Raw genomic sequence first — 25,948 nt, forward strand, 5'->3', positions numbered from 1 at the left:
GCCTACCCTGCCTTATTCTTGGGGCACAATATTCACAGGTAGTGGCAGTAAATGTGCAAATATCTCATAATGACATTGTTGGGTTTTCCTTGGCGTGATGTTAACCATTTGCCCTGCACTTGGTCTGATCTTGTTTCCTTCTACAGAATATTCTACACCATATATTTTCACAAGAAATGATCTACAAGCTCACCCAGCAATAAAGTGTCAGTGCCACGTAACACAGGATAATAATAGGCACACACCTCCTTATTGCTTTGATTCCAGTGTTTAGCATTGTGTTAAAGTATCTGTTGCAAAGAAGACAATAGCTCTGAAAGAATGGGTACTGTCCATGGTACAAAAGGTGCATGCTGTCAAAGTAGGGTTGCTGTCCATGGTATTGAAGGTGTCCCACAGACCAATAATGCAACATTGGGACATTGGCTAGAGAATTATCTTTAAAAATGTGTGTGAAACAAACCCTCAGCCACCATAATAGGTAGCCTATATTTCATTCATGTTTTAGCCAAGTGTAGGCTGTGGTTCTGTCTCGTAGACAGAACCACAAAGCACATACTTGCACATCTATTATTTTAGTATTTCATGTTTATTTCGGTTATAAAGATATGCATGTAGGGCAGGCTAACTCAAAGTTAATAAGAATTTCATTATGGGCTAGATGTAGGCCTATATATAATGTCAATAAAGGAAAACCCGATCATAAAACCATTGTATAAAACAAGGGGACATGCATATAGCCCATGGGCCTTCTGTAAAAACGTCATATAACCTACATGTGTGTACTTGCCCACTATAGGCCTACTCCTAAAAGAAAACGTCTTCAAAATCCATCACTACAAGAAATACATGCATTTGTAATGAATAAATAATTGAATATAGCCTAGTCTGGCCTGTATGAATTGAAGACCCTGTCTGTCAAATCAAGGTCACTAAATTACACAATGGATTTATTCACCTAACTCGATCATGATGGTAAACCCAGAAGGGAAATGTAGAAGTAGCATAATAATAATAATAAATGCAAATCTGACCAAAAGGGACAATTAATTTAATGTTAGATTCATTTAATTTTGTTTTAAACACGTAGTATGGGGTGTTTTCAAACTAAATTAGCACAAAGGAAGACTCAGATATAGGAGCAGGTTTCTGATTGGCAGGACAGCATACACGCCCGCAGGGAATATGATAGTCTGTAATGTGAATGTTTCATACATCATCTGTTAGACTGTTACTGACCCATATAAAGGTCAAATTGGCAACCTGATACGAACGTTTCTATGTTCTTCTTGGCTCCATATTCCAACAATATCACGTGCGCACGCTAGCTACTTAATATTGACAACAAGTGGCTGGTCGAGTTTAATGCCTATAATGCAAGCAATACATTAGGCTACTATCATTATTCATTGAATGTAAAAAATCTTTTTGGATGAAAAATCCAGCCCAATCCTTTTAACTCAATGCATTTTGGATCATGCCTAAATTAAAATTGCAGGTGCCGTTCCTTTATGTTACTTGCACGCAGTAGGCTAAACGTGCATTGCCTGTATTTTGCTGCATAACAAAAACATACACAAACTTTACAATACATCAACTAGGAACCAGCCCAGCCAGGCAGTCAGTACAATAACACAATAACACATAATAGCAGTAACTTAATTGCAGTGTGTGCTATCTGGTCTGCACTAATACTGTCTGAATCCACCCCCTGGGGCCATGGCACTAGTACAATAACATGTTAATGAGCAGTGTGTGTTCATCAGCCCTGGCCTCAGTGGCCTGGGGTCAGTACAATAATGTTACACGTATTAATTGCCCAGTTCATAACCCAGTTGTCATATTCATGTGTAGGACCTAGTAGGCAGCAGCAGCCCCCTATGTGGTCACTCACTACAATAACGTCGTTGCATCCTCCCTGGCAGAGGGAGGCTGAGGCTGTCATGTCATGTCATGGAGTGACATGTTATGATATAACGAGTGCATCAACATCTGGATTGAAACTGGTCTAGTGGTTTTGTCAGCGTTTCGGATGGTGTGAGACTCCGGTGAGAGACTCACTGGCGCCAGTTACATTGGTATACCGAGCTGGCCCGCAGGCTAAATGCCGAAACAGTGGAGGTAAAATCATAAACGGCTAGCGGCGGAGGTGTCCTCCTCGATCGGTGCACTCTCGCTACACACTTCGATCCAAGTTGTTGCAAGCAAGCTAGTTTAGCTTGGCGTTAGCTTAGCTTGCTGTTACTGGAGGTTCAGACAGTGTGGCAGCCACACAAACATGCCGATCATCGAGGCGAAGACGAAGACCCCCGGGACGTCTTTAACGCTGCTGATCGCTCTCTGCAGGACACGGGCTTCAACGGGCCGCTGACGGGACTGGACACTGCAGCACCAATATGTAAATGTTGCCGGAGACGTTTCATTAATTTTAACCTTTTGCTGTGTGTGTGTGTGTGCTACCAGTTAGCCTAGCCTAGCCAGCTAGGAAGCTAACTAGCGTCAACCGGCTAGTTAGCTTAGCGGCTATCGGTCGCACACATAATAATACGTACGGTGTGTGGGGAAGAGAAACGAAAACAAACCTAATGGTCACGCAACACCGGGCGAGATCAGCTAGCAAACTTCTCTCGCCACAATTTGACAAGCTCTCTCTAGCTGCTGGGCTCCTTTAGCCCGTTAATGGGTTAACTATACTTAACACCTGGATTGTGTTCTGTCCATTTACAGACAATGGATCATTTTAACAACAATGTATTGCCAGCCATTACAACAACAAAAAGCACGTTTTTGCAGTTGAACATATCATTTTGTTGTCTTTCCCTTGGTTGGGATTTCTCTGTGTGTGTGTGTGTTCTGTCCAGAGAAAATGTTAAAACTTTTCTCCGTCTTGCTCCTTAATTGGCCCGTATTGAAGTTATTGGTGGCGTTATATGGAACTTCTTAATCCATAATAGGAATACATATTGATGTCATTATGACCTAGCACCGCAGGGTGACAGTCTTATCCAGTAAAGGTTGAGGAAAGCTGCTAAAATATAATTTAATAACCCCAGCCTCGGGATCGCAGGCACACTTCGCCTGACCACCACCATTGTCATTGCAAGCCTAACAAATGCCCTCTTTTTAATGGTAAATGGTGTATTTACATAGCACAAGGCCCTTTACAATGATTGTGCATTACATGTACCCATTCACACGCATATTCATACACCCATGGCAGAAGAAACCATGCAAGGCACCAACCTGCTCATCGGGAGCAATTAGGGGTTCAGTGTCCTGACTTCATCTTGTGTCTAGAGATGGCTCTGGAATTTACTTAAGGGAAAATTGCAATACATTTATGTAGATTGGAATGAATGCAGGTCAGATTCACAAATGATTGAGCTGAAGTTGTGTGAAGTGTGATCTCACTTGTGGATGCTTTGTATTTTTCAGAGGGCGGAAAGAGCACCAGACCTCAAGGACCAGATTGTCTCCTGAACGTACCTCCCAGACAGATAGCTAGGGACCATGTTGACCATCCTAGCTGCTGGGTCTGTGTTCTTTCCAGGCCTTTTCCTGCTGTCGAAACAATGTCTCAAATACATCCCTGCGCTGAGGTGGAGCGAGGGCGATGCGGTCATTGTATCTGCCAGGTGAGACATTCCCTGTCACAACATAGGCTAATATCTCATCACTTAAATGCATCATCATGTACTGAGAAAAACACTGTTGTGATTTAACTTGTCTTTTCTTAGGTTGGTGTCTTCAGTTCAGGCAGTCCTGGCTTCTTCGGCCGGTTACGTCATTGCTTCTTCCTGCGATGACATCATCGAGGACCAGTAAGTCCAAAAATGCATATGCATTGTTATTGATTCAGTTTGAATACTCGGACACCTACTTAATGTATAGTCCGTCGTACAGTGATGTCACAAGCTCAACTTGTTGATCTACAAGTGTCGTATCTGGTAGACACGAAACACTCTATAGTATATCACACAAGCTTGCAACATCCACTGTACAGTGAAGTATAAATCCGGCATTATACTGTATTTCTCGCTACCCAGGCATTGGTTGACCAGCGCCTACATCCTGTTTGCTGTTCCCTACTTCGTATATGACACCTATGCCATGTTCATGTGCTACTGGTACAAGCTGCGGGTCAAGGGACACGAAGAAGCTACAGCAGCCCCCCAGCACATGAGCTCTGCACTTACCAGCTACTTGCGCCGTGAATTCCTTATGGTGCTGCACCACGTTGTCATGGTTGCCGTATGCTTCCCCGTCTCCGTGGTAACTATCACCAATAGCTAGCCCAGCAGTGAGCACTCATGGGTAGAGATTTGATTTGGTATGAAGAAAATTATAATATTGCTTATTATTGCATATAATATTGGACGTATCTAATGGACTAGAATTATACGGGGTCCATTTGGTTACATTTGCACTCTCAGATCTAAATTTACACTGGGGATTTTGCTACGTAATGTATTAGATGGACGCAAACAGGACTAGTACAATGACAGTCTTTCCCTTTGTCTTTCCCTAGTTCTGGCGGCAGGGAAAGGGTGACTATTTCCAAGGCATTTTGTTTATGGCTGAACTCAGCACTCCGTCTGTCTGCTTGGGAAAAATACTTATCCAGGTAACTGTCTTTGTTGTGCCTCAAAGGAAATTTTGTTGTGTGTGTGTCTTTGTCATATTAAATCTCTCTTGCATTCTTTACTCCTTTTCCATTTTGTTTAACTGAATACATTTATGGCCATTCCTCGCATGTAGCTTGTCACTTGCACTGGCTCATGCTGACTGCGTGTCGTGTATCCCTCACATGAACAAAACGGCGTGATGCATCTCCTCGTCTACGGTACATCGCAGTTTGCTTGAATACACGTATGAGCTGCTGTACTCCATATGTGTTTAAAAGCAGAGTTGATATGTATATATGCTTTGAGTGCTTTCTATGCCCCCAATCTAAGGCTCTCACAGCTGTTGGCCTCTGAATATAGCCACCAGTATTTACACTGGCTTTAACAGGGATACAATAACGGCCTATATCCTCTCCCCTCCTCCCTCAGCCTGTATCCCCGCTCCTCTTCCCTTCCCCTCCCTCACTTCTGTGCATGTGGCCATTTGATAATCAGCACTTGTCTTGAAGCTGTGACCTCAAAGAGTAAAACAAGGGGGTTATTTGTTGGTGGGGTACATTGTGGGTGAATGGTTGAGCGGAAAACCTCTGTGTGAACCTATGCAAGCATCCACTCAGTGTTATCTCATTGAGGCAAGCTGGCTGTCCCAGATAACAGCGTAGTGTGAGCTGGTTTAAACAAATTAGAAGAATGCCTAAAGCAATTGGTCCATTGTCGCCCTCTCTGCAGCCTTGCGTAGATTTCAACCAAAGTGGACAGAATCCAGAGAGAAGCATGACATACATGGCCGTCTTATATCCACTTGTATTGTTCATGCAACTTCGGTGCTGGATTAACACTTTTAGCTTTCGCCAACCTGTTACCGCTTGCTTTTTTTTTGTTTTTCTTCTCTTCATCTATCTCGACCTCCTCTTTTTCCCTTCCTCTCAGTATAAACAGCAACACACTCTCCTGCACAAAGTGAATGGGGCTCTTATGCTGATCACTTTTTTCATCTGTCGAGTACTTCTCTTCCCTTACCTCTACTACGCCTATGGCAGGTATGTCTTTCTGTCTATCTCTGTTTCTCCCACGCTCCATTTTCTTGCTGAGCTTGGGTGAGATACACAATGATTCGGGCTACTGAAATTCAGAAGATATGTTTTAATATTTTAATTGTAATCCCTCATGACTATGTTATTTAGCAGTTACATTTTACCCAAATAGATCACAAGTCTGTTGTACATGTTTTTTTCCGTACAGGTACGCCTCAATTCCGTTTCACATGGTTCCACTGTCCGTGCCCTGGCCGGTTAACCTCGGCGCTGCTCTGCTTATGGCCCCCCAGGTCTATTGGTTCTCCCTCATCTTCAGGGGCGCCATGAGGCTCTTTAGGGGCACCTCTCGCTCACGGCGACCGCCAGTAACATCGGCAGCTGCAAAAGAGGACCAGACAGGCAGCCATGCACTGCCACAGCCTGTTAACGGCTACAGCAGTCGTTCCACAGAGCCTGAGTCGGCCACTCACTGAGGTGTGTGAAAGGGAGAGGAGGGTCACTTGTGGAACGGAACAAGAGAGTGAGAAAGGAAGAGGGAGGGAGAATGTACCCATGAGCTTGTAAAGGAATGGAAGGTACAAAAGAATGGTGAGACTGGACACAATAAGCAGTACAAAGATATGAGAATATGCCTCAAATTGTGTTGGAAGTCACTGTGGCCATAACCCAACAGCCAAAGGATTTGGGGAATGGCATTATTTGGCTTCAGCTTTTGCTGTGTCTTGGAAACAAATGGAACATTTAGCACATTCAAGCACACATGGATGTCATCGGGCACTGTGATAGATAGAAAACATGCACTGAATTGAGAGCAATTTGCCTGGGAGTATAGCAAGTGAAAGGCATCAATTTTCCTTATATAGATCAAATTCAATCCGGTCTGCCTCAACACTAGGGCAGCACAGGAAATAGGAATGTATTATATTGTGTGTTAGTACATTTGCTGTAGATAGATGGCCTAATTCAGCTTAGTAACAAGAAGCAACAACATCCCAGCTAAACAGTATTTTGAATTGTTAGTGTTATTACCTGTATCCTCTATGTTGTCACTGCCACTCTAACAAAATGTAACCAACCCGCAGACTGACTCATCTTTAGAAGGGAGGTGATGTCATAAGACTGTATTATGCTGCCTTATCCCTTTTCTCAATTATTTGCCATTTCTTTTCATTCATTTCTCAATGTGAGAGAAGAAAGCTTTCCTTGGTCAGACAATGTGACGTGTAGATAGTCTATGTAAAATTGCTGTCACCATTTCCTTTCTGTGAGTTTAATGTTGGATTTCTTTTTATCGGGTCAAGAATTTCTGCATCTAGAATTTTTGTATTCCATTTTCCACTGTAGTACAAGAATTATAGCCGTTTGTCATTTAATGACAGGGTTTTACAGTCATAACTCAGCTTAATGTACACAAACCACCCCCCAGCTGTAGTGTTTGATACAATATAGACATGACTTTATTCCATGTACTGGTGTCACAATAGTGATTTGCAATGACAGGTGTTTAGCATTTTGCATAAAATGTAATGAAAGATAGCAATGTCACTTTAAAACGAACTTCTGTGTATTGTAGGTTCTGTGTTGGTGTCACTGTTACCTCTAAATAGCTATCCACTTGGCTTGAACAGTTCAGTAAGGGGTCCATGAGGTTTGAGTAATTTAAGCTACACAACAAGGGACATGTAGTTTTTTCTCTTTTTTTGCGGTCATGCAGCCGCTGCTAATTACATGAATCAAGAGGTAGTTGGTGTTGCAATTGGAAGGGAAATACTGAACAGTACTTGTATGGCATTGGCAGCATTCACTTGAGGTTGACTTTGGAGTCACCTGTCCAGGGCAACTTATTTGTGTGTGTGAGTGCGCGTTTGTGTGTGCTTGCCGTGTGTTTCTTTAAAATGTTTGTCTTTTTCTAATGACTGTTGTGTGTATGAGTTGTATCAACCATTGAGCCATTTACATTGTTCGGATTGTACCACACCCTGAGCCAATGGTTAAATGTAACCTAAACTAGTTGGGTGACCTGGCTCTTATTTAATTAAGCCCTATTATTTAATTGTCAAAGCTTCTTCTCCCACCTCCATATGACAATTCTCAATAATATGAAAATGGGGCACAAGTGTTTAAGCAGCTACACTTATCTGGAAATTTTATGAAAATCAAAGTTCAGAGGAAACCAAGATGGGCATGCCCAACAATGGGCAACAACGGGCATGTTCTTGAATCGAATCTACTTTCTGTTCCACCATGAAAATAGGTTATTGCTTCTTGCCAATACTAAAGTATTTCAACTGATGTACTGTATATTCCACAAAATGCTCGTTATTTATTTGTATTTATTTATTTATTTGGTTTTATTTGTGGTTTTGAATGCATATTTATGCATACATATTCTACTATATGCTTCTGATCCTCATGAAGGCTGTATTGTCACTCATTCAGCCAAAATATACTCTGTCCTGAAGTTGAAGTCGGGTCTTAACTCCATTTTCTTTGAAGTTCCAGTTTTATGCTAATCTCAAACAGGTTCAGCACTTTTTGATGATGGGTTCCCAGATTGTGTTTATACTGAGTAGTTTCTGCAATTAATGCCAAAGCAACATGAACCACCAGAGGGAGCAACAAGCCACAATCAAGCACAAACTAGGTATACATCTGGAAGAAAAGTATTCAATGAGAATTTGATTTACTGGCCACTTTTGATAGTGGGAGTGAGTAACATTTTCACATGTGGGAAAACCAGTAAATCACATGAGTAAAATGTTTATTAACATCTTATAAAACATAAAAAAGACAAGTCCATCAAATATAAAATTCAAGTTTTAGCGGGAGCCTGGGAAAGCTCTCTTGGCCTTAATTCCTTCTGGCTGAAGTCCTTTTCTATTAAGATAGTTTTTGGGGCATTTTTAAGCTTTTAGAATGAGAAATACTGTAAAGGGGACAAGAAACCTAGGGGAGACATGACAGGAGTTGGATTCTTCCTCGGGTCCTTGTGACGCACAAAGTCAGTGCATTGGCTGGCTGAGCCACAACGCACCCCCATTAGGTCGTTACACAGGTTTACAGAAACGGTGTCTTACAAGCCTTCAGTATCTCCTTTGCCTTGGAGAGAAGATGGTATTGGGGTTGCTGTCTCGCTCCCTTTCCTTCTCGCGCTCTTTCTGGCTGTTGGGAGACAGGGCTTCTTCCAGCCTTTTGTCACTCTTGAAGAGATCTCGCCCTGTGCGCAGAATGTGCTGCTCCATCTTTCGGTGGCGCTTCATGTCCGACAGCACCTTGTCCAGACGGGCTTCCCGTTTCACTGAGGATCGAGCTGAAGATCCTGGGACAGGAAATAAATAGTTTACCACCAACAATAACACCATTATTATTCCCACGATTAGAGGGCTATAGCTCATGCATTTATTGCAATTTTCCACAGTATCCTATGCATTTATGGTAATGATTCATCTTCATTAACAGCCATACCATACATATTATGCATGTCTCTAATGTGACATCACTGGAATAAAATCTGAGGAGATCAGAGCTTCAATCCTACTAACCTAGGTAATAATTATGGCTTGCTCAGAAAATGCATTATGGCAATTGTAACACAGAAAGTGACATGTCAATATGGATTGCACTGTAAATATTTGATAGAACCATTAACTGAAATGCTCATCAGTTACCACAGACTATTAACTGAAATGCTCATCAGTTATTTAAGGTTCTTATACATGTCAAATCAATTATTGCAATGTATTTGTTACATTTGTACAGATTTCTTGTCGTACCTGGCGTTCTACGTCTGTTGATGAAAGCATTCTTCGGAGTGGTTTGCTCCTCACTAAAGTCAAACTCTGTGGGAGCCAGGGGCCTGAAAGAAAAAAAACATTTTTCAATATTCATACTCATTCCTTTTGAAATACAGCTTGGAGGTCTTCAGCAGAACAAATGTAAATAATTCTCACTTTCGTTCTTCCTCCCTGTCCCGTTCTTTCGTTGCCTCTTCCCCTTCCTCTCTTTCTGGTGAGGGAGTGTGCTCTGGAGTGGGAGGCCTCCTGGGAAGGGGCACAAAGTTCAATTCCAGCACTTCCCCTTTAGCAAGGAGATCATACAGTCTTTTAATCTCAGCAGGAGGTGGCATCCAATTTTTGGGATCCTCCATTTCCTCATCACTGTAAGCAAGCTCCCAGTCACCGTCCTCAACTTCGACCTGCTTCCCTTCTCCAACTACTTGTGTGTCTGCTTGTTTCTTCTCCTCACGTGCCTCTCCCTCCACCGCATTTCTGTCCTCATCTGATAAAAGAAAATCACATTCAGCTCTGTTTTTATTCAGATAAATGCATAAGCATTAACTTTAAGAATGACTGGCATAAACCCGAATACATACAAGTAAGGTTGTTGTTACCTTTCCCTTTAGATGGTGTCTCCTCTTGTGTTTCAGTGTCCCCTGTGTTGTCCTCTTGTCTTCCTGTCATCTTGTCTGTGTCCCTCAAACCAAGAGCCTCTATGTCCTCCCTTAATGAGGCGTCTGTAGCCTCAGCCTGCATCTCTCCTCGCCACAAGTCTGTTAAAAATACAAAATATTGGAAAAGCATATTAATATGGCAACACAGAGATAATAGATATTCATGAAAAAACGCTAAATATATGATGTGTTACTGACATCAGTATAAACAGTACAGGGTAGTGAGTGTTAGTTTAGTATTTTGCAGCATTAAGCTAACTACATAGCAGAAACATTAGGCCATGGTTGTTTGCATACAACACATTGACCCAAACATTGTTGTCTACGGTGATCTTGACTTTACCTAATGTCCAGTTTGCTGTCGCAGATCAATGCTGCTGCAAATCTATTATTATTTTGCTCTGAATAAAACCACCAAAGTTCCCCATAAGACTCGTTATAAATGCTAAAATAACATTATACAGAGACGTAAACATAGCGCCATTTTGGATTGAAGAAGAACCGCCTGGTGTTGTGACTGGATTACGACGACGTTCATTTCCACGGATTGTTAAACACAAGGATGGTCGAGCGTCGAAACAAATGAGTGGCCGCAGCCAGTTCACAGTAGATGGAAATCTGTGTTCTTCCTGCGCATGCGCAGTATGCAAATCAGAGCGGAGGACGAGCAAAAACACCTGTAAATGTACAATACATTTGAATGTACGTGTAAATAAGGTTTACGCTTTTAAAAGATCAACATTGTCCTTCAGCGTTCAAATAATCTCGCGTCAACACCAGGTTTTCCGCAGGCGTAGTAGTAGTAGTGCGGTGCCTGTGTAAAGCATAGCATAGATAGTAAGGTGGAAAGCCAGTTTCTATTTACTGTTCCGTGCTCCGATCCGGTCTACAGCCCGCCTGTACTGTATCCGGTATTTTCAGCACACACATGCATGCAGGCACCGTTTCCGTATCCGCTCAGACCTGTTCAGCAGTGGAAAGCGAACCGACCCCACGACGAACGACCGTTTGACCGAAACCTGATTGGCTAGTCTCTCGTAATCAGACATTCAGCCAATCATGGTCGAGATGGAGGTCTGACTATGCGGCACTGTGATTGGCTGAGTTTCATAATGCAGCTTCACCGCTGCTCATTTGAAAGTTTTTCTTGGATCCGTCCAGAAGAAAGAGCAAGAGAGGCCATCCCCAGACCCCGTAGACTTTAAAGGTATTTTTCCCGTGATGTTGTTAGCATTAGCAATACCATACAATAATACTGTCCAGTGTTTTATGACTGTCTGCGAGACTGTTGATTATCTTTGTACTGCATAACATTGTCGCTTGGGCGTACAGGTTCCCATTTCAGTTTGTTTGTCCAAGAACAGCGACGCTAATGTGGCATTATCTTTGCTATTGCTAATGCTAGCTTCCTCTTGTTGTCTACACTAGAGAAGGCCTGTGTTTATCTCCATGGTTCAACGAGTAATCGACACGGTTTCTAACCTGGGCCTCTAAAACCCGATGTGAGATGTGGGCAAAGTGTTTATAAAACCTTACAAATAATAAAAATCATATCGGGCTATATTTCTGGTATACATTATCAATGAAAGGGTACTGATGCTTGTGCGAGGTCTACCTTTTTTCAGCACTGGGCATTATAAAAAATAAATGAAGTAACTAAATGTATACATCTTTTATTTTTAATTTGTATCTATATTGATGCAGCTAATATATGGCACCAGTCTCAAGACTCATTTTCACAATGAGACAATTTAATGAACTCCTTGTGTAACATTTACTCCTGTTTGGAGGATCACTGTTAACATGAGCTTTCTTTTTTGTCTAGAGACCTGGCCTGGCCTGTTTTTAATTGACCTTACAGATACAGACATGGCTCAACGTGTCGCCCTAAAAGATGGTGGCACCAAGAAGACGTCCAGGATTCGCGTCACTGTTCGCCTACGGCCCTATATGGACGCACAAGACGAGAAGGCAGAGGGGCCGTGTGTTCGAGGTCTGGGCACCGAGGATCTGGAGATCATAAACTGGAGGAACGCCACAGAGACGGTCAAATACCAGTCAGTACCATGTCCAATTTCTACACCATTGGTTCTCAAGGATCCAGTGTTCATTTTTGACCTGGAGTGTACATATGGACCCATAACAGTGCGTTTTAACAGTGGGTGAGCATCGGGTGACACATCGCCTAATCGCCCGCTATCGGGCGAAAAGATTAATCTTTTCGGGTGACGTTCCTCCGCCCACTTTTCCACTATCGGCCGTTCGCCTGCTATCGGCGGTAGTCACCGGGTCCCATAAACAAATAATGCGCTTCCGGAGAATTCGTAGGACTGTCGCCTGCTGTTAAAACGCACTGTTAGGGTCACTTTAGTTCCATTTGTACCTGGTCGGAGTTACAGACATGTAAGGGTCCATTTGGTTCCAATTGATTTATCTGCAGAACAGAACGCCCTCAAGGACCCCTCGGATCGAGTTCCTGTTGAGAACTGGTGTTCAACATATAACTTCACATTTCATATAATCATAATGCTGTGGTTAATTTGTATGTGTTCCTATTACTTCAGTTTTGATGTCTTCCATGGTGAGGAATCGACACAGCAAGAGGTCTACCTTTCATCAGTGAAGCCTGTACTACCACACGTGTTAAATGGACAGAATGCCAGCATCTTTGCCTATGGACCCACAGGGGCTGGTAGGAACTCGCTTATTAAATGTTTTACTCAATCAGCAAGTAGTCAATGCAAAGGCTATGTGTCAAGTAAATCATGCCGTAAATCATTCAACTCATTTTTAGGATTAGTTTTGAACCTATTGGCCATATTCTCTGCAATATGTTTGGTCTTTTGTACACACGCTGCTGTTCAGCTTCCTATACTAAGTTGATGTCCTAACTCATAGGTAAGACCCATACCATGTTGGGCAGTCGAGAGCAGCCAGGTGTCATCCCTCGGGCTGTCCGTAGTGTCTTCAAAACTGTGAAGGCTAAGGAGAAAGAGGAAGATGGTTGGAACTACAGTATTGGCATGTCTTACCTGGAGATCTACAATGAGAAGGTATGACTGGAGGACATAGTGTGAGCTGTCTATTCCCATTCTGGCCTGTGCTGTGTCCACTCCACTCTTGACCTTGTGAGAAATATTGGATGCTAATATTACTTGGCAAATGTGAAATTATGAATTTATATTAATGTTTCATTTACTTTTCATACTGCTGTTTGTTATACTGCCATATAGTAACTCTTTACTGCACTGACTGGTTCTGTGTATAAGCCTCCTAGCCAAGGGGAGATTTCTTTGTTGGGCATATTGAGTTTGGCATGCCCTGGTTAGGGGGTTTGACATACTGTAACAACTAACAACCCTTCTTTGTTCATCTCCCAGCATTTCCCATGTATTAACTAAACCCTGGCAGTCCACCTCATAATGAACCGATTTAGTCATATTTTCTCCATGCTTTTCATAATACATTGATTAGCATAATGTGGCGACCCCAGACATTCACGGCCATAGTCGGGACAGTCCTCCACATACCCACCTCAGTCTCCGAATTCCATTCCCAGGAGTGCAGCTCCACACTACCGTGTCTGAACGCAGTACAATTATTTTATTTTAATGATTAACTGCAATATATCAGGTATTCTGAACGGACTGGCATGTCATGTTCACTTCACTTTGCAAATAGCTACATGTCTTCTGTCTAGAAATGTGAAAATAAAACGATGTTCTCTTCTGTATTGCACTTTACTACTAGAAATTGACCCTCAACCTCAAATATATAAAGGATATAACCTGTCTACTTGACTGATATCGCTCTCGCTTTCTTCACGTTCAGGTATTGGACCTTCTGTCACCCGGCACACAAGACTTGCCCATCCGAGAGGACAAGGACAGGAACATTCTCATCCCTGGCCTTACTCACACACCACTGTCATCTTATCAGGAGTTTGACAGTCTCTTTGTCCCAGCCAACCTCAACCGTACCACAGCCTCCACCAAGCTCAACCAGCGGTCCAGCCGGAGCCACGCTGTCCTCCTTATCAAGGTTAACGTAATTTCTGTTCTGGCCCCAACCAATGGTGTAGCGGTCTGGGAATCGGTATGCGTGTCGCACATTCTAATCCCGACAACCTTTGCTGAGTGTCGCTCTCCATTTCAGTCTAAAAGCCAAATAGAATATTGTGGAAAAGTTCATTTTCTTCCATAATATAATTAAAAAGTGAAACTTTCATATATTCTACATTCATTGCACATACAGTGAAATATTTTTTGTTTTAATCTAGATGATTATGGCATACAGCTCATGGAAAAAAAAATAAGAATATTTTATGATGTATATTTTTATGAGACTACTAAACATTTATAATACAGAAATTCGACCATCTGAAAAGTATGTTACTTGTGCACTAAATAGTAAATACGTGGTCTGGGCTACTTTTAAACAAATTATGTAATCAACGGGAGTGGCATGGAGGTGATAAGCCTGTGGCACTGTTGAGATGTTATGGAAGCGTGAATCTATTCTACGTCCGAGCATAGACATGGTAACGCCCCGCCTGCCTCTGATTGGCCTACCGACAATGCCCATCTTGACTGTCCTCCGAGACACGATGTTACTGGTGGTAAATAATACAAGAGAATGACAGCTTGGCACGCACGACAGAAAGGCAAACTAATATTGTTTATGCCGTTTGCTTCGATTGAATAATTGAACACATACATTGTTACTATGATTTGATTTGGGTGTGTTCTAAATAAAGTGTTAGTGTTGATCGTGTATTCATCTAATTATAGTAAACGAATAGTATACTAAAAAGGATAAAGATCAAGGGAAATCACAATAATCAACACAAACACTTTATTTAGAACACACAAATGAAATTATATTACGGCGTATGTGTGGGTTCAGGTCATACCAGTTGGCTGGTCAGTTAAGCACAGTAATTCCATGGTCGGTACACCAATACTAGTAGTTTTGGCACTGTGGGCAGGTGCCAAATTGAGCTGGAAAGGAAAAATCGGCATCTCCATAAAGCGTGTCAACATACTGAAGCACAAAGTGCTCTTAAAAATATCCTGGTAGATGGCTGTGTTGACTCCAGTGTGAGGTTTTCACTGCCAGTGGACTAACACCATGCAGATAACATGGCCCCAAATCATCACTGTATTTTACAGCACTGTATGCTCCTGTATGTTGACAGCTTTATGGATATAGTGATTTGTGATTTCCTTTTCCAGCAGCACATGGCACTTCCCCACAGAGCCAAAATGACTAGTAATTGGTGTACTGACCATGGTATTACTGTGCTTAACTGACCAGCCAACTGGCCTGACCTGAACCCCACAGAGAATCTGTTTTATTGTCAAGAGGAAGGTGTGAAACACTAGATTCAACAATACAAATTAGTTTAAAGCTGCTATCCAAGCAAATCTGGGCTTCCATAACGCCTCAACAGTGCTTATCACCTCTATGCCATGCCCCATTGATGAAATAATGTGTTTAAAAGTAGCCCAGACCACATTGAGTGCACAAAGTTTTCAGATGGTCGGCATTTCTGTATTATAAATGTTTTTTTAGTGGTCTCATAAAGGTTTTAAATATTTCAGTTTGACTTTGTGCACAATGAATCTAGAATATATGAAAGTTTCATATTTCAAATTGAGCTTATTTTCCAAGTTTCTAGACTGTTCTCATGGTATACTGAGGGCTTCAGAGGACTGCATTAGTTGATGTCCAGTTCTTTGCTCTCCATACCAAACCTCTGTCTCTTCTGCCCTTTGTCATTAGGTGGTGCGGACCCAGCGCGCACCTCCTTACCGCCAGCAAACTGGAAAGCTGTACCTGGTGGACCTGGCAGGCTCCGAAGACAACCGCCGCACGGGCAACCAGGGCATCCGCCTGAAGGAGAGCGGTGCCATCAATTTATCTCTCTTTACCCTCAGCAAGGTGGTGGATGCCCTCAACGCTGGCGCTGGTGTCCGCGTTCCCTACCGGGACAGCAAGCTAACGCGGCTGCTCCAGGACTCGCTCGGTGGTTCAGCTCACTCAGTCATGATCACTAACATTGCGCCCGAGTACCAATATTACTTTGACACTTTCACCGCCCTCAACTTCGCCTCCAAGTCCAAGCTCATCGTCAACAAGCCGTTTGTGCGTGAAACCGTGACGGTCCCTGTACCGCAAGGTGAGCAAGGGAAACCAGGTGTGTGGGTGTGTGCTAGGATACAGTTTAAAGTCCTGCAGTAAAGAAGCTTTTGATATTTAAATGTTAAAGTCAAGGTTTTTATACACACCTACCTGCTTTGTGTGACATTCTAGCATTCTTGCTGAAAATTCATGATAGTTATTTACTGTATTTGTGGGCTTTGTATATTTGTGTAAGCACTGCAATTGCCATTACTGAGACTGCCAGTTTCATTTGGATGGCTCTAAGCTCCACAGAGAGTGCTGAAGTGCCTAAAGGTGCAGAATGCCAATGTTGTTGTTTTCCCCTCTGCTTTCGCACTCCAGTGAAGCGAGCCAGAGACGACCATGAGGCTGGAGCTTCTAGTGAGCCCCAGATAAAGAAGCCAAAAAAAGGAAGTAAGAAGACTGAGCAAGGGGCTCCCTCGCCCCCAGCAGTACCTCCACACAGGTTGGAACCCCCCATGCACACACACACGCTCTGTGGGACTCCCTTCTTTGTTGGTGTACTACACACAGCCAATGCATGCAGGACGGAACATTTTAATATTGCCATTTAGAGTAGAGCGCACACACGCTATGGGACACTCTTTGTTGGTGTACTACACACAGCCAATGCATGCAGGACAAAACATTTTAATAATGCCATTAAATTAGGCATGTCAAACTCATCGAGGTTACGTAGGATTCGTCAAAACGCAACTTTGTGCGAGCTTGATTACTTTTTGTCATAGTATTTGGCCAAAACACACTGATTTCAGATCTTGCATATTTACATTTTAATACTTTGTTAGGCATATACCGGTACTGTATATAGGAGCTTTCTGCCTACAGTGTTTGCAGCCTTTCAGTTTCAGTACACTTAATGCTACACACCTACAAGTGTGCGCATGGCACCGAAACCTGATGGTCTACAAATGTTTTCTTGAGAAAGTCCGGCGGGGCGGAACATTTTTTTTTCTTCTACAAATGTTCTGAAACATTTATTTTTGTTCATTACAGGATTGTAAGCAATGTTTTGAAACTAATTTTAATCTGGGCACAGGTCTCCACCAGGACAGGTCAGGTTGTGGCCTCCTGTTGGCGCTATAATAGGCCAATGTGAAAAGGGTGCCATTTCTTATACGCCTTTGATGGCAATTGGATGATTTGAGGCATTTTGTTCCAAAAATGTGTTTTGCAAAAATCAACCTGTTGGTGGCGCTATAACAGGCCAATGTGAAAAGGGTGGGATATATTCCTCAGCCTAGTAAGAAAATGTGTGAAAGATTTCACGTAAATTGCATGCTGCGTTCATGATTTGAGGCTTTTGTTCAAAACGGGGCAATCTTGCAAACTGTGAAAGCCAATTATAGCCAATTAGGATGGAATATGAAATATCGGACAGATCCGACTTGAGCACATGACCATAGAGATACTGTGTAATGATTTGTGAGATTTTTGGACAGAATCTGGAGGAGTAATATAAAAAAATGTGTTTTACAAAAGTCGGCCTCCTGGTGGCGCTATAAAAGGCAGATGCGGAAAGTGCAGGTCAAAGGTTTGTCCTTAGCCTCTAGGGAGTGTGCATGCAACGTTTCACGCAGATCGGTGCAGTTTTCGGTAAAAAATGTGAAAAGCTGCCTCATGGTGGCGCTATAACAGGCCGTTCTGGAAAATGTGGGGCAGAGGTTCATCGTTGGCATCCAGGGAGTGTGTGTGCAAAGTTTGGCATCGACCGGGTTAACGGTGCCGGAGATTAGCTGGTAACAGACGGACGGAAGGAAGGAAGGACGGACACACACACGGACGGAGTGCAAAACATACTCTCTCCCCATGCCTTCGGCCTGGTGGAGACAATGGAGACAATGATAAAATCCATGGAAACATTAAGTACAATAATGAGTTTGAATGTTGCTCCAACACAAACTGAAGAACTGGTACACTCCACCGGTGAGTACCGGCCCATTCAAGCATTGTCGAACACTTTTGAAGTAGTCCAATTTCCGACGTATCCTAATTGAAAATAATTTTAGCACAGCCCCTCTGGTCAACCAGCGGACCAGTGTGGCCATGTAAAATGCTACTTTCAGACAATGGATTATTAAATTCCCGATGGTTGAGGCCGTCTGCTGTAGCCGTATTTATCACTACACTGACATTGTCTATTTTAATTTGTTTTGCTAGACCTACTGTACATTAGAGACTGACACGGGAGTGGATTTTCACTCCTGTCCTGTCCCACTCCCACAGAAAAAATCCTGTCCTGTCCCACTCCTGGGCCAGAGTTTAAAAAAAAATCCCATCCTGTCCCACTCCTGTAGAATGACTCCTGATCCCATCCCGCTCCCACTCGAAATGACTCCCGCTCCCATCCCGCTCCTGTTTTTTTTTTTTTTTTTTAGTTAGTCATTGACACTGTTTTTCCCTGAACAGAACTTAAAGCTTAACAGTTAACAAGTGCTTTGTCAATTAAGATAAAAAAAACCCCTCGGTGTTAATTTAACTCTATATGAATATTTATTCAGTGTACAAGTCTGTGTGTATGGCAGTGGTTCCCAGGGGTCCTTGAGGGAGTTCCAGGGGGTCCCCAGCTAATTAATAGTTTGGAACCAAATGGACCCTTATGGGTCTAACAAATTATGTTATGGGAGTGTACAAATGGAACCAAATGTTGTTCCATTTGTATACACTCAGAGTTAAATTAACTTGATTGATTTTACAATATAATTTGGGGGTCCCAGCGATAAAAATGCCATGGGTCCGTAGACTAATGCATGTCAAACTGGGGGTCCTTGAAATTAAAATGGTTGAGAATCACAGCTAGAAGTTGAACCGTAATAAAAATCTTCTCTTATGGGGGTCCCCGTCCCTGGCATCTTTTCAAATGGGGGTCCGCGGGCTAATAAATGTCGATTTAGGGGTCCTTGACACAAACATGTTTGGGAACCACTGGTGTATGGGACATTCGCTCAGACAGCTGTTCAGGGAGCTAGCTAACAGTAACAGCGTTAGCATGTAGCTAACGTAGCATCACAATTGAAAGTTGCAACATTGCCACTGCCAGGGGAAACAAATGCATCAGGATGATCTGGTTTATAAATAATCGATTAAATCACGGCACCGGCGCGATGCAGAATCATACACGGCCGCATTGCGATGTTTTCATATAAAACTGTAAAAGACGTCCAGCCCGACTGGATTGCATAGAGGAGTTTTTTGTGTTGTGGAAGGCAGCACTAGCACTGCTGGATTATGGGTAACTATGTAGTTCTTTTGACCTGTGTCAGCAAAAGAGTGTTGGCTCACAGAAAGATGACTACAACAAAAATGGGTGCTTCTGTTCTTTTGGTTGGAATTTGGCAGCGCGACCAACGTCATTCACGATCCTGCACGCTCCCGTTAACTTTCATTCCCGTCCCGTCCCGATCACGGGATCATTAAAAATATGAATCCCATCCCGCGGGAATCCCGCGGGAATCCCGTGTCCCGCGGGAGTCCCGACAAAATGTCAGTCTCTACTGTACATAACGCCTCGGCACCAGCACTACAAACTCATCGGTCAGACCCGACAGTCAAAGATAAATCACCAGTCGACAAATAAATATTCCCAATTGAGCTTCATGACTCATGTTTGTGTTCATAGAGAAGGCAGTTAATGCATTTACATTTTTGTTGACTGTTAAAAAATATCCTGCAAGGTCACTGATCTCTCCCTTGTGCAAGGGTGGGTTGACATAAATGGAGGTTCAATGTACACACAGTAGCGGCTTTGCCATTGCAGCAGAAAAATATGGTGATAAAGCTATAATACATTTTATTTATGTTTTATCCAAAATAATTCTGATTGGTTGAGACTATCTGTGTTTGATCTATGTGATGGCGGTTTAGCAGTTCGTGGACACAGCACAGTAGGCCAGGATTTGGTAGCAGATGCTTAGACTGAGTGAGTCTCATTGCAACACGCCCATTGGCTGCTGCTCTCGTGCCAATTTGGGAACTCACTGAGAAACGAGTAATGTGTTTATACGCGTGTTTGCCTGCTGCAATGGCCAGGAGCACAGCTGCTGCTCTAGTGTTTTGACACAGATTCTTCTGTCAGCGTTTTGCCATGGTGAAGTAGGGCAGAACGATTGATTGGGGGAAACTATCTCATTGCAATTGTCAGCCTAACATTGCGATCCCATTCGCAACCCTTTTTTCAATTTGAGCTTCAATTGTTAACATTAACCACATTAGATGGCGTCAACATACATTTATATTTAAAGGACCACACTGGGGTTCTATTGCATTTTTAGCCACACTAGACGCTACACTAGAATACCTGGTGTAGAAGTCTTTATTTTGCTATTTGAGTAGTTCATATTGTGATTTTAGATTGTCAATTCATTGTTCAGCCCTACATTGAAGTACAATGCCGGCAAGGAGGTCCATATTCTCCCCCACTGACTGTACTATCACCCTGCTAACCCATGTTTCCATCCCTACCACCCTTCCACTGTCTCAGTCCATCAGACGTGCTTGACAGACTGGTGGCTCTGGAGAAGCAGTTAAAGGACTGCCAAGAGAAAGAGAGGCTCAACCTGCTCCAACATGAGGCCAAATACCGCAAGGAGATTGAGGTGAAGACTTGAACCTGCTTCTGCATGAATCCAGTGCCTGCTGGGTTTATATATTTAAACTAGTCTGGAATTTGTTTTATCATGTCTTATAATTGTACTTGGTCAAATCCTTGGTGTTAATGTGGAGATCAACCTATTCCTTTCAACTGATACCTTTGCAGGCACTAAAGGACAAGCAGAAGGAGTGGGAGAACAAGGTCAAGCTGCAACAACGGCTTGCTGACAAAGGCTTGACAAGGGAGCCATTCAATTCAGACAAGCAACCTCTCTTCACAATGAACCCTCTACAGAAGAAGTCCACTGCAGTAAAACCTGAGAAACAGCAAGCTGTAGTTCAGCCATTGCAGGGTCAGTTATACAGTAAAATCCTTAGTGTTGTTAATTTAATTCTTGTGTACAGTTGGAACCAAATCAACCCATTTCAAGAATTGTACCCATTGTTCAAACTGGATGTGTCAACCTGCTGACCCGTCTTTCAGAGTTGGGTTCTATTTTCCAGCATCAATGCAGGGGACAGACCACCGAAATGTGTGGGATCCCGGCATTGACAAGTAAAAATGGGGTCAAGAACGATTAACAAAATATGGTATTATGACCCTGAACTAGCCGAGTGTAAGATTATTTGCTGCTTCAATTATCCCACCTCAGATGTAGGGCTCACCCCAAACATCAATCTGGAGAGGGAACCCATTTATCAGCTTCAAATGTATATAGAGCTAATTTAGTGTTTCATCACTTTCTCACTTGTTTATCTTTTTATCCTGGCAAAGAAATGTGTCGGCAGAATTCAAAATAATCATTTAATCGGCCTCATGAGCACACGCATGTGGCAATTATCAAAAAATGGGCATGGGCCCAATTAATCGGTCACTAATGGAGATCTCTGGCAGCTATGATAATGGATACTGATAATGGGTCCTGCATGTTATTCTGACAACAGGTGCAACAAGCGGGGGCTTGCGTTCCCAATGGGCATCACCTATTTTTACAAATGGATTTTTACATTATGGATGCAACAGCGATGCAATTTTCTTACTTTGGTACCAGCTTAATTTAGGAAAGATGACTCATTATGATAGTCCAGGAAAGGAAAGTGTCAAATGTCCTTTTTGTCCCTCTCCCCTTCTCTGTACAGTCAGTGTAACACTCACTGTCACCACCACCTTGATGTTTTCTTTTCAAAATCTTTTTATTTAGGTTTTATAACAGAAGCCCAGGGGCAAGGCAAGTATGAATGTCATCAAGTCACAGATTCTTAGAGAAAAAAAAACATCAGATTTTACATGAGTACAGCCTTCAGTGGTCAAGTGTAGTCTCGAATTTGAAATTATATCGTATAATATTGAAATGGCGCCCTTAATCATCGGATCAAAAGACAGAAATTCATCAATAGGGTTAGCATTAGGCTTATCGGGAAAGCCAGGTAATGTAGAGCTCACATAATGTCGGGCCTGCAAAAATCTGTGGAAGTGTGGTCTAGGTAGAAATTTGATCAAAGGATGCAAAACTCCCCTCTATAAATAGGTCTTTAAACCATTTGATGCCTTTCCCATGCCAATTCTGAAAGGTCATGTCTTGCGTTGATGGAACAAAGGTGGTTGGAAGCAACAGGACTGACCAGGGAGAGGTCTCTATAAGTTTTCCTGAACTGGGCCCACACTCAACGTATGACACCACCGGGTTAGTTTTTGAATCGGGCAGGGGGCGGCCAAGCGGTGCACTAAGAATAGCTGGAAGCGACAGATCCCTGCACGACTTTAGCTCCAGAGATGTCCATTCTGGGAAATTCGGCCACCTTGATGTTCTGAGTCTATGACACCTCGTATAGAGTCACTATGGTTATTGATTAAAGCCCCACCTGATACAGGGGCTCAGTTAGGAATATGGGAGAAAAACAATATGTATCAAATGATGATGATGGGGGTTATTTTTTTGTCCCTCGGCAGCCATGATAATGAAATGGCAACCTATCTTTGATACTTGTATTGCATATACTAACTATACATTTTCTTTTGTAAAGGACTATGCTGTAGAAGTGGTGTATCTTGATATATAATGTTTCTATAAAATGTTTCTTTATGACTTCCCCAACAGTTTCCCAGCCAATCCAGCCTCTTCAGGTCCAGCCTCTTCAGCGTATTGGAAATGTCAAAAAACAATCTGTCTGCGTCAAGAAGAGAGGAAAAAGTGCTTCAGACAAGTCTGAGGTCAGCAGTCAAGCCCTCTCTCTGCTTAGCGTGACAATTTGTCGTGGGTGTGAGTGTACGATACAAGCTGACATAGTGGAATAGATTAGCCTTGTTGCTCAGACATGATGATGCACCCTGCAAGATATCCATACCTAATTAAACGGAAGTTTCACAAAATGCAAATTTTCTCATCCTGATCTACTATATGCATTTGGGGTGTCTGTGCAGGATGGTTCATGTCACTACTATGTATAACCTAGTTAAACTGATTTGGTGTAGTTGGATGCCCTTGTTTGTATTTAGCTCAAACGATACCTTTTGCCATGATGGTGCCGTTTGGTTAATTGATGTTGAACCTGTGTTTTCATTCCTAGGAGCCTGAGGATAAGGAGAATCGAACATGCTGGGAGGGCCAAATTGATGCATCTATACTGGAGCAATCTAGAGGGAAGATCTTGCTGATTCTCAATACAGGTTCACTCAAGGACCTTAAAGGCCTGCAGGGGATAGGCGACAAAAAGGCCAAGCTCATCCTGGGATGGAGGGAGCTCAATGGCCAATTTGCCAAGGTTGGTCTACATAAAAACAGTGGTTCTCAATCTTTTTCATGTCAAAGCTCCCCAGATGAATGTATTTGGCCATGGACCCCCCCCCCCCCCATCTGAAAATATAGTTCCACTCAACCCAATACAAGACCTGCATGTTTCAGAAATTCACATTTTCCTCCAATTTTCCTGCTATTTGTTTTAAATGGCAGATCTACAAGTTCACAATGTGCTCCAATGTGATGTGTTGTGAGCGTGTAGATCGGCTATTTTATAGATTAAAATGACTACCAACGATTCTATAAACATGTTGTGTACATGATCAAATGTGCCTTTATTGAGCCCAGTTAACATTTGTATTTTATTTTGACGGATACTAGGTTTGATATTTACCTGGTATCCTAGTTTCTTTCTAGCACTAAAATGTTTTTCGTTGCACTCTTATTTGCTCAATACCATGATTTATTTACCTGATTTATTGACTATAGGGTTTGTGTCAGACTCTGATGTTGCACTTTTAAGTCACTCTAGATAAGAACATCTGACAATATCTAAATTATTGTCTTCGTAAAGGTGGAGGATCTGACCAACATCGAAGGCTTATCTGAGAAAAGATTTTCTTCCTTCATGAAGGTATGCCCATGTGGTGAAAAAATGAGGTCACACAATCAAATGTTTAATAATCCATTTTAGATATTTTTAGGAAGATTAAAGGATTTCCTTTGACAAAAAAAAGATATATTAATGAGCAAGGTGATTTGGACTGGTAAATTTGTTTGCTGAGCTGTCCTTTGATATGTTTGCAATTATATTATTGAATGATAATGGTTGGTAATTGTTCTCTTTTCAGGCAAACATCCTGAGTGCCATGGTGAAGTGATCGTATTTTATATACAGCCATGCAATGACATCCTTTTGTATTGTATTTTTTTTTGTGGCTTTCGCCTTTATTTTGTATTTTTATAGAGGGATACTTTTAAGCCTCCCCTTTTAAAACATGTTTTAACATATTCTTTTTTTTTTTTTTAATGGATCTGTGTTTTTGTAGATGGCGTTATATTCCACTTGTTGGCGCAATTTTGCCTTCTAATAAACACATATCACACAATCAACGTTGTGTATTCATTTCCTAATCATCTTTGCATATACTATTATGTGATGGTTAAAATATTACTAACATTGGCATTTTATAATGTTTGTAAAGTCGTCCCTTAAGGATCTATGAATCCAATAGCCATCCAATAGCATGTATTATGATATCACAGGCATGGCTAATTACAAAATCATGATGTAATTAAAGTGCAGACCGGGTGCCTTAAAAAAAAAAAAAGCGAAATTTGATGTGGATTTTGTAATTGTATAGCTAGGGTTGTATATTAGTCACCACCTGATGTGATCTGTCATACAGTGTGTGTGTGTGTATATATATATATATATATATATATATATATATATATATATATATATAGAGAGAGAGAGAGAGAGCGGAGGATCTTCTGTGGTTCTCGTCGAAGGTTGCACTTGCATCCCTCCCTCCACACACGTTCATTTAACTATTCATTTCACGGTAGCCTACGCTTAGAAAATCCACCCAGCCATCGGGGATCTCCCTAGTATCCCAGCGCAAGGGCTTCCAGAAGACGCGACATCATGGTGAATGACACCTTTTCATGTATTTAACTGAGGGGATCGCACGGATCTACTACAGAGAACGTTTGCCTACAATTGCACAATTCAGTGTGTGTAAAGAGATGTTTGGTTGCAGTCTTCCGATCTAGCTGAAAACACTATGGTGCCAAGGTTATCGACGTTACATTGAAACGCAGGATAGATTAAAAACGGGTATGTCTTAATTTTGTATCATAATTTATTGCGCTTTTATTCGAATTGACACGTATATCATGGAATGCAATGCCATGTTTATTATTGGCTTGCATTGCAATTCCGCCGTGTGTGCCCTCAATGCAAGTGCTATTTTGCATGTTTTTTAATCTATCGATTGATTGTCATTGGCATTCAGGAAACAGCCTTGTTAGACCAGCCTTGATTATAAGAGCATCCTTCACTGTCATTCGCCTTTTGTCCTCCCTATTTTTTTTTCCGCTTTTGGCTTTGTCCTCAACCCATAGCCTTCTGCTTCATGTTTTCCCTTTCCATTGTCACCGCGACCATATGCCCCTTTGTGCAAAGACGGTACGTGTGTACCCATGATGAAATGGCACATGGTATATGCACACCTGCACAGACCTTTGCCAATACAAGCATAATTTAAAAAGGGCCTGCCCCGTTCATTATAAGCATGTTAATAAGGCCTAGCAGTA

The 25,948-nt window shown here is 42.2% G+C and overlaps 3 protein-coding genes across 3 annotated transcripts; 2 read left to right on the plus strand and 1 right to left on the minus strand.

Annotated features, from left to right (window-relative positions):
• The first annotated feature begins 1,691 nt into the window (after window positions 1–1,691).
• tlcd3bb (TLC domain containing 3Bb) lies at window positions 1,692–8,129 on the plus strand. Its single transcript, XM_079492907.1, has 7 exons — window positions 1,692–2,398; window positions 3,436–3,635; window positions 3,738–3,821; window positions 4,047–4,272; window positions 4,529–4,624; window positions 5,556–5,665; window positions 5,868–8,129. Exons 2-7 carry the CDS (start codon window positions 3,511–3,513, stop codon window positions 6,133–6,135), a joined length of 909 nt encoding a protein of 302 aa, XP_079349033.1. The 5' UTR covers window positions 1,692–2,398; window positions 3,436–3,510; the 3' UTR covers window positions 6,136–8,129.
• Window positions 8,130–8,406: 277 nt separating this feature from the next.
• Window positions 8,407–10,874, minus strand: pagr1 (PAXIP1 associated glutamate-rich protein 1). Its single transcript, XM_079492908.1, has 5 exons — window positions 10,456–10,874; window positions 10,053–10,211; window positions 9,613–9,940; window positions 9,436–9,518; window positions 8,407–8,981 (listed from the first exon to the last, which is right to left on the minus strand). Exons 2-5 carry the CDS (start codon window positions 10,192–10,194, stop codon window positions 8,746–8,748), a joined length of 789 nt encoding a protein of 262 aa, XP_079349034.1. The 5' UTR covers window positions 10,195–10,211; window positions 10,456–10,874; the 3' UTR covers window positions 8,407–8,745.
• A 309-nt stretch (window positions 10,875–11,183) lies between these two features.
• On the plus strand, window positions 11,184–24,739 carry kif22 (kinesin family member 22). Its single transcript, XM_079492906.1, has 13 exons — window positions 11,184–11,319; window positions 11,940–12,169; window positions 12,677–12,804; window positions 13,011–13,165; window positions 13,944–14,153; window positions 15,897–16,293; window positions 16,620–16,743; window positions 20,779–20,893; window positions 21,055–21,241; window positions 22,988–23,100; window positions 23,457–23,651; window positions 24,201–24,260; window positions 24,478–24,739. The coding sequence occupies exons 2-13, from the start codon at window positions 11,982–11,984 to the stop codon at window positions 24,505–24,507; spliced, it is 1,902 nt and encodes a 633-aa protein (XP_079349032.1). The 5' UTR covers window positions 11,184–11,319; window positions 11,940–11,981; the 3' UTR covers window positions 24,508–24,739.
• The last annotated feature ends 1,209 nt before the right edge of the window (window positions 24,740–25,948 follow it).

This window comes from Electrona antarctica (genome assembly GCF_951216825.1).
Source record: "Electrona antarctica genome assembly, chromosome: 22".
NCBI lineage: Eukaryota > Metazoa > Chordata > Actinopteri > Myctophiformes > Myctophidae > Electrona > Electrona antarctica.

Excerpts from the sequence above, each read along its gene's own strand:
- tlcd3bb (XM_079492907.1), top strand. The coding sequence starts at position 3,511 with ATGTTGACCATCCTAGCTGCTGGGTCTGTGTTCTTTCCAGGCCTTTTC. Across the intron at positions 3,822-4,046 it reads GATGACATCATCGAGGACCA|GCATTGGTTGACCAGCGCCT; the intron begins GTAAGTCCAAAA and ends CTCGCTACCCAG. Across the intron at positions 4,273-4,528 it reads TATGCTTCCCCGTCTCCGTG|TTCTGGCGGCAGGGAAAGGG; the intron begins GTAACTATCACC and ends GTCTTTCCCTAG.
- pagr1 (XM_079492908.1), bottom strand. The coding sequence starts at position 10,194 with ATGCAGGCTGAGGCTACAGACGCCTCATTAAGGGAGGACATAGAGGCT. Across the intron at positions 9,941-10,052 it reads GACACCATCTAAAGGGAAAG|ATGAGGACAGAAATGCGGTG; the intron begins GTAACAACAACC and ends TTCTTTTATCAG. Across the intron at positions 9,519-9,612 it reads GACAGGGAGGAAGAACGAAA|GCCCCTGGCTCCCACAGAGT; the intron begins GTGAGAATTATT and ends TTTTTCTTTCAG.
- kif22 (XM_079492906.1), top strand. The coding sequence starts at position 11,982 with ATGGCTCAACGTGTCGCCCTAAAAGATGGTGGCACCAAGAAGACGTCC. Across the intron at positions 12,170-12,676 it reads ACAGAGACGGTCAAATACCA|TTTTGATGTCTTCCATGGTG; the intron begins GTCAGTACCATG and ends CTATTACTTCAG. Across the intron at positions 23,101-23,456 it reads GTGCTTCAGACAAGTCTGAG|GAGCCTGAGGATAAGGAGAA; the intron begins GTCAGCAGTCAA and ends TTTCATTCCTAG.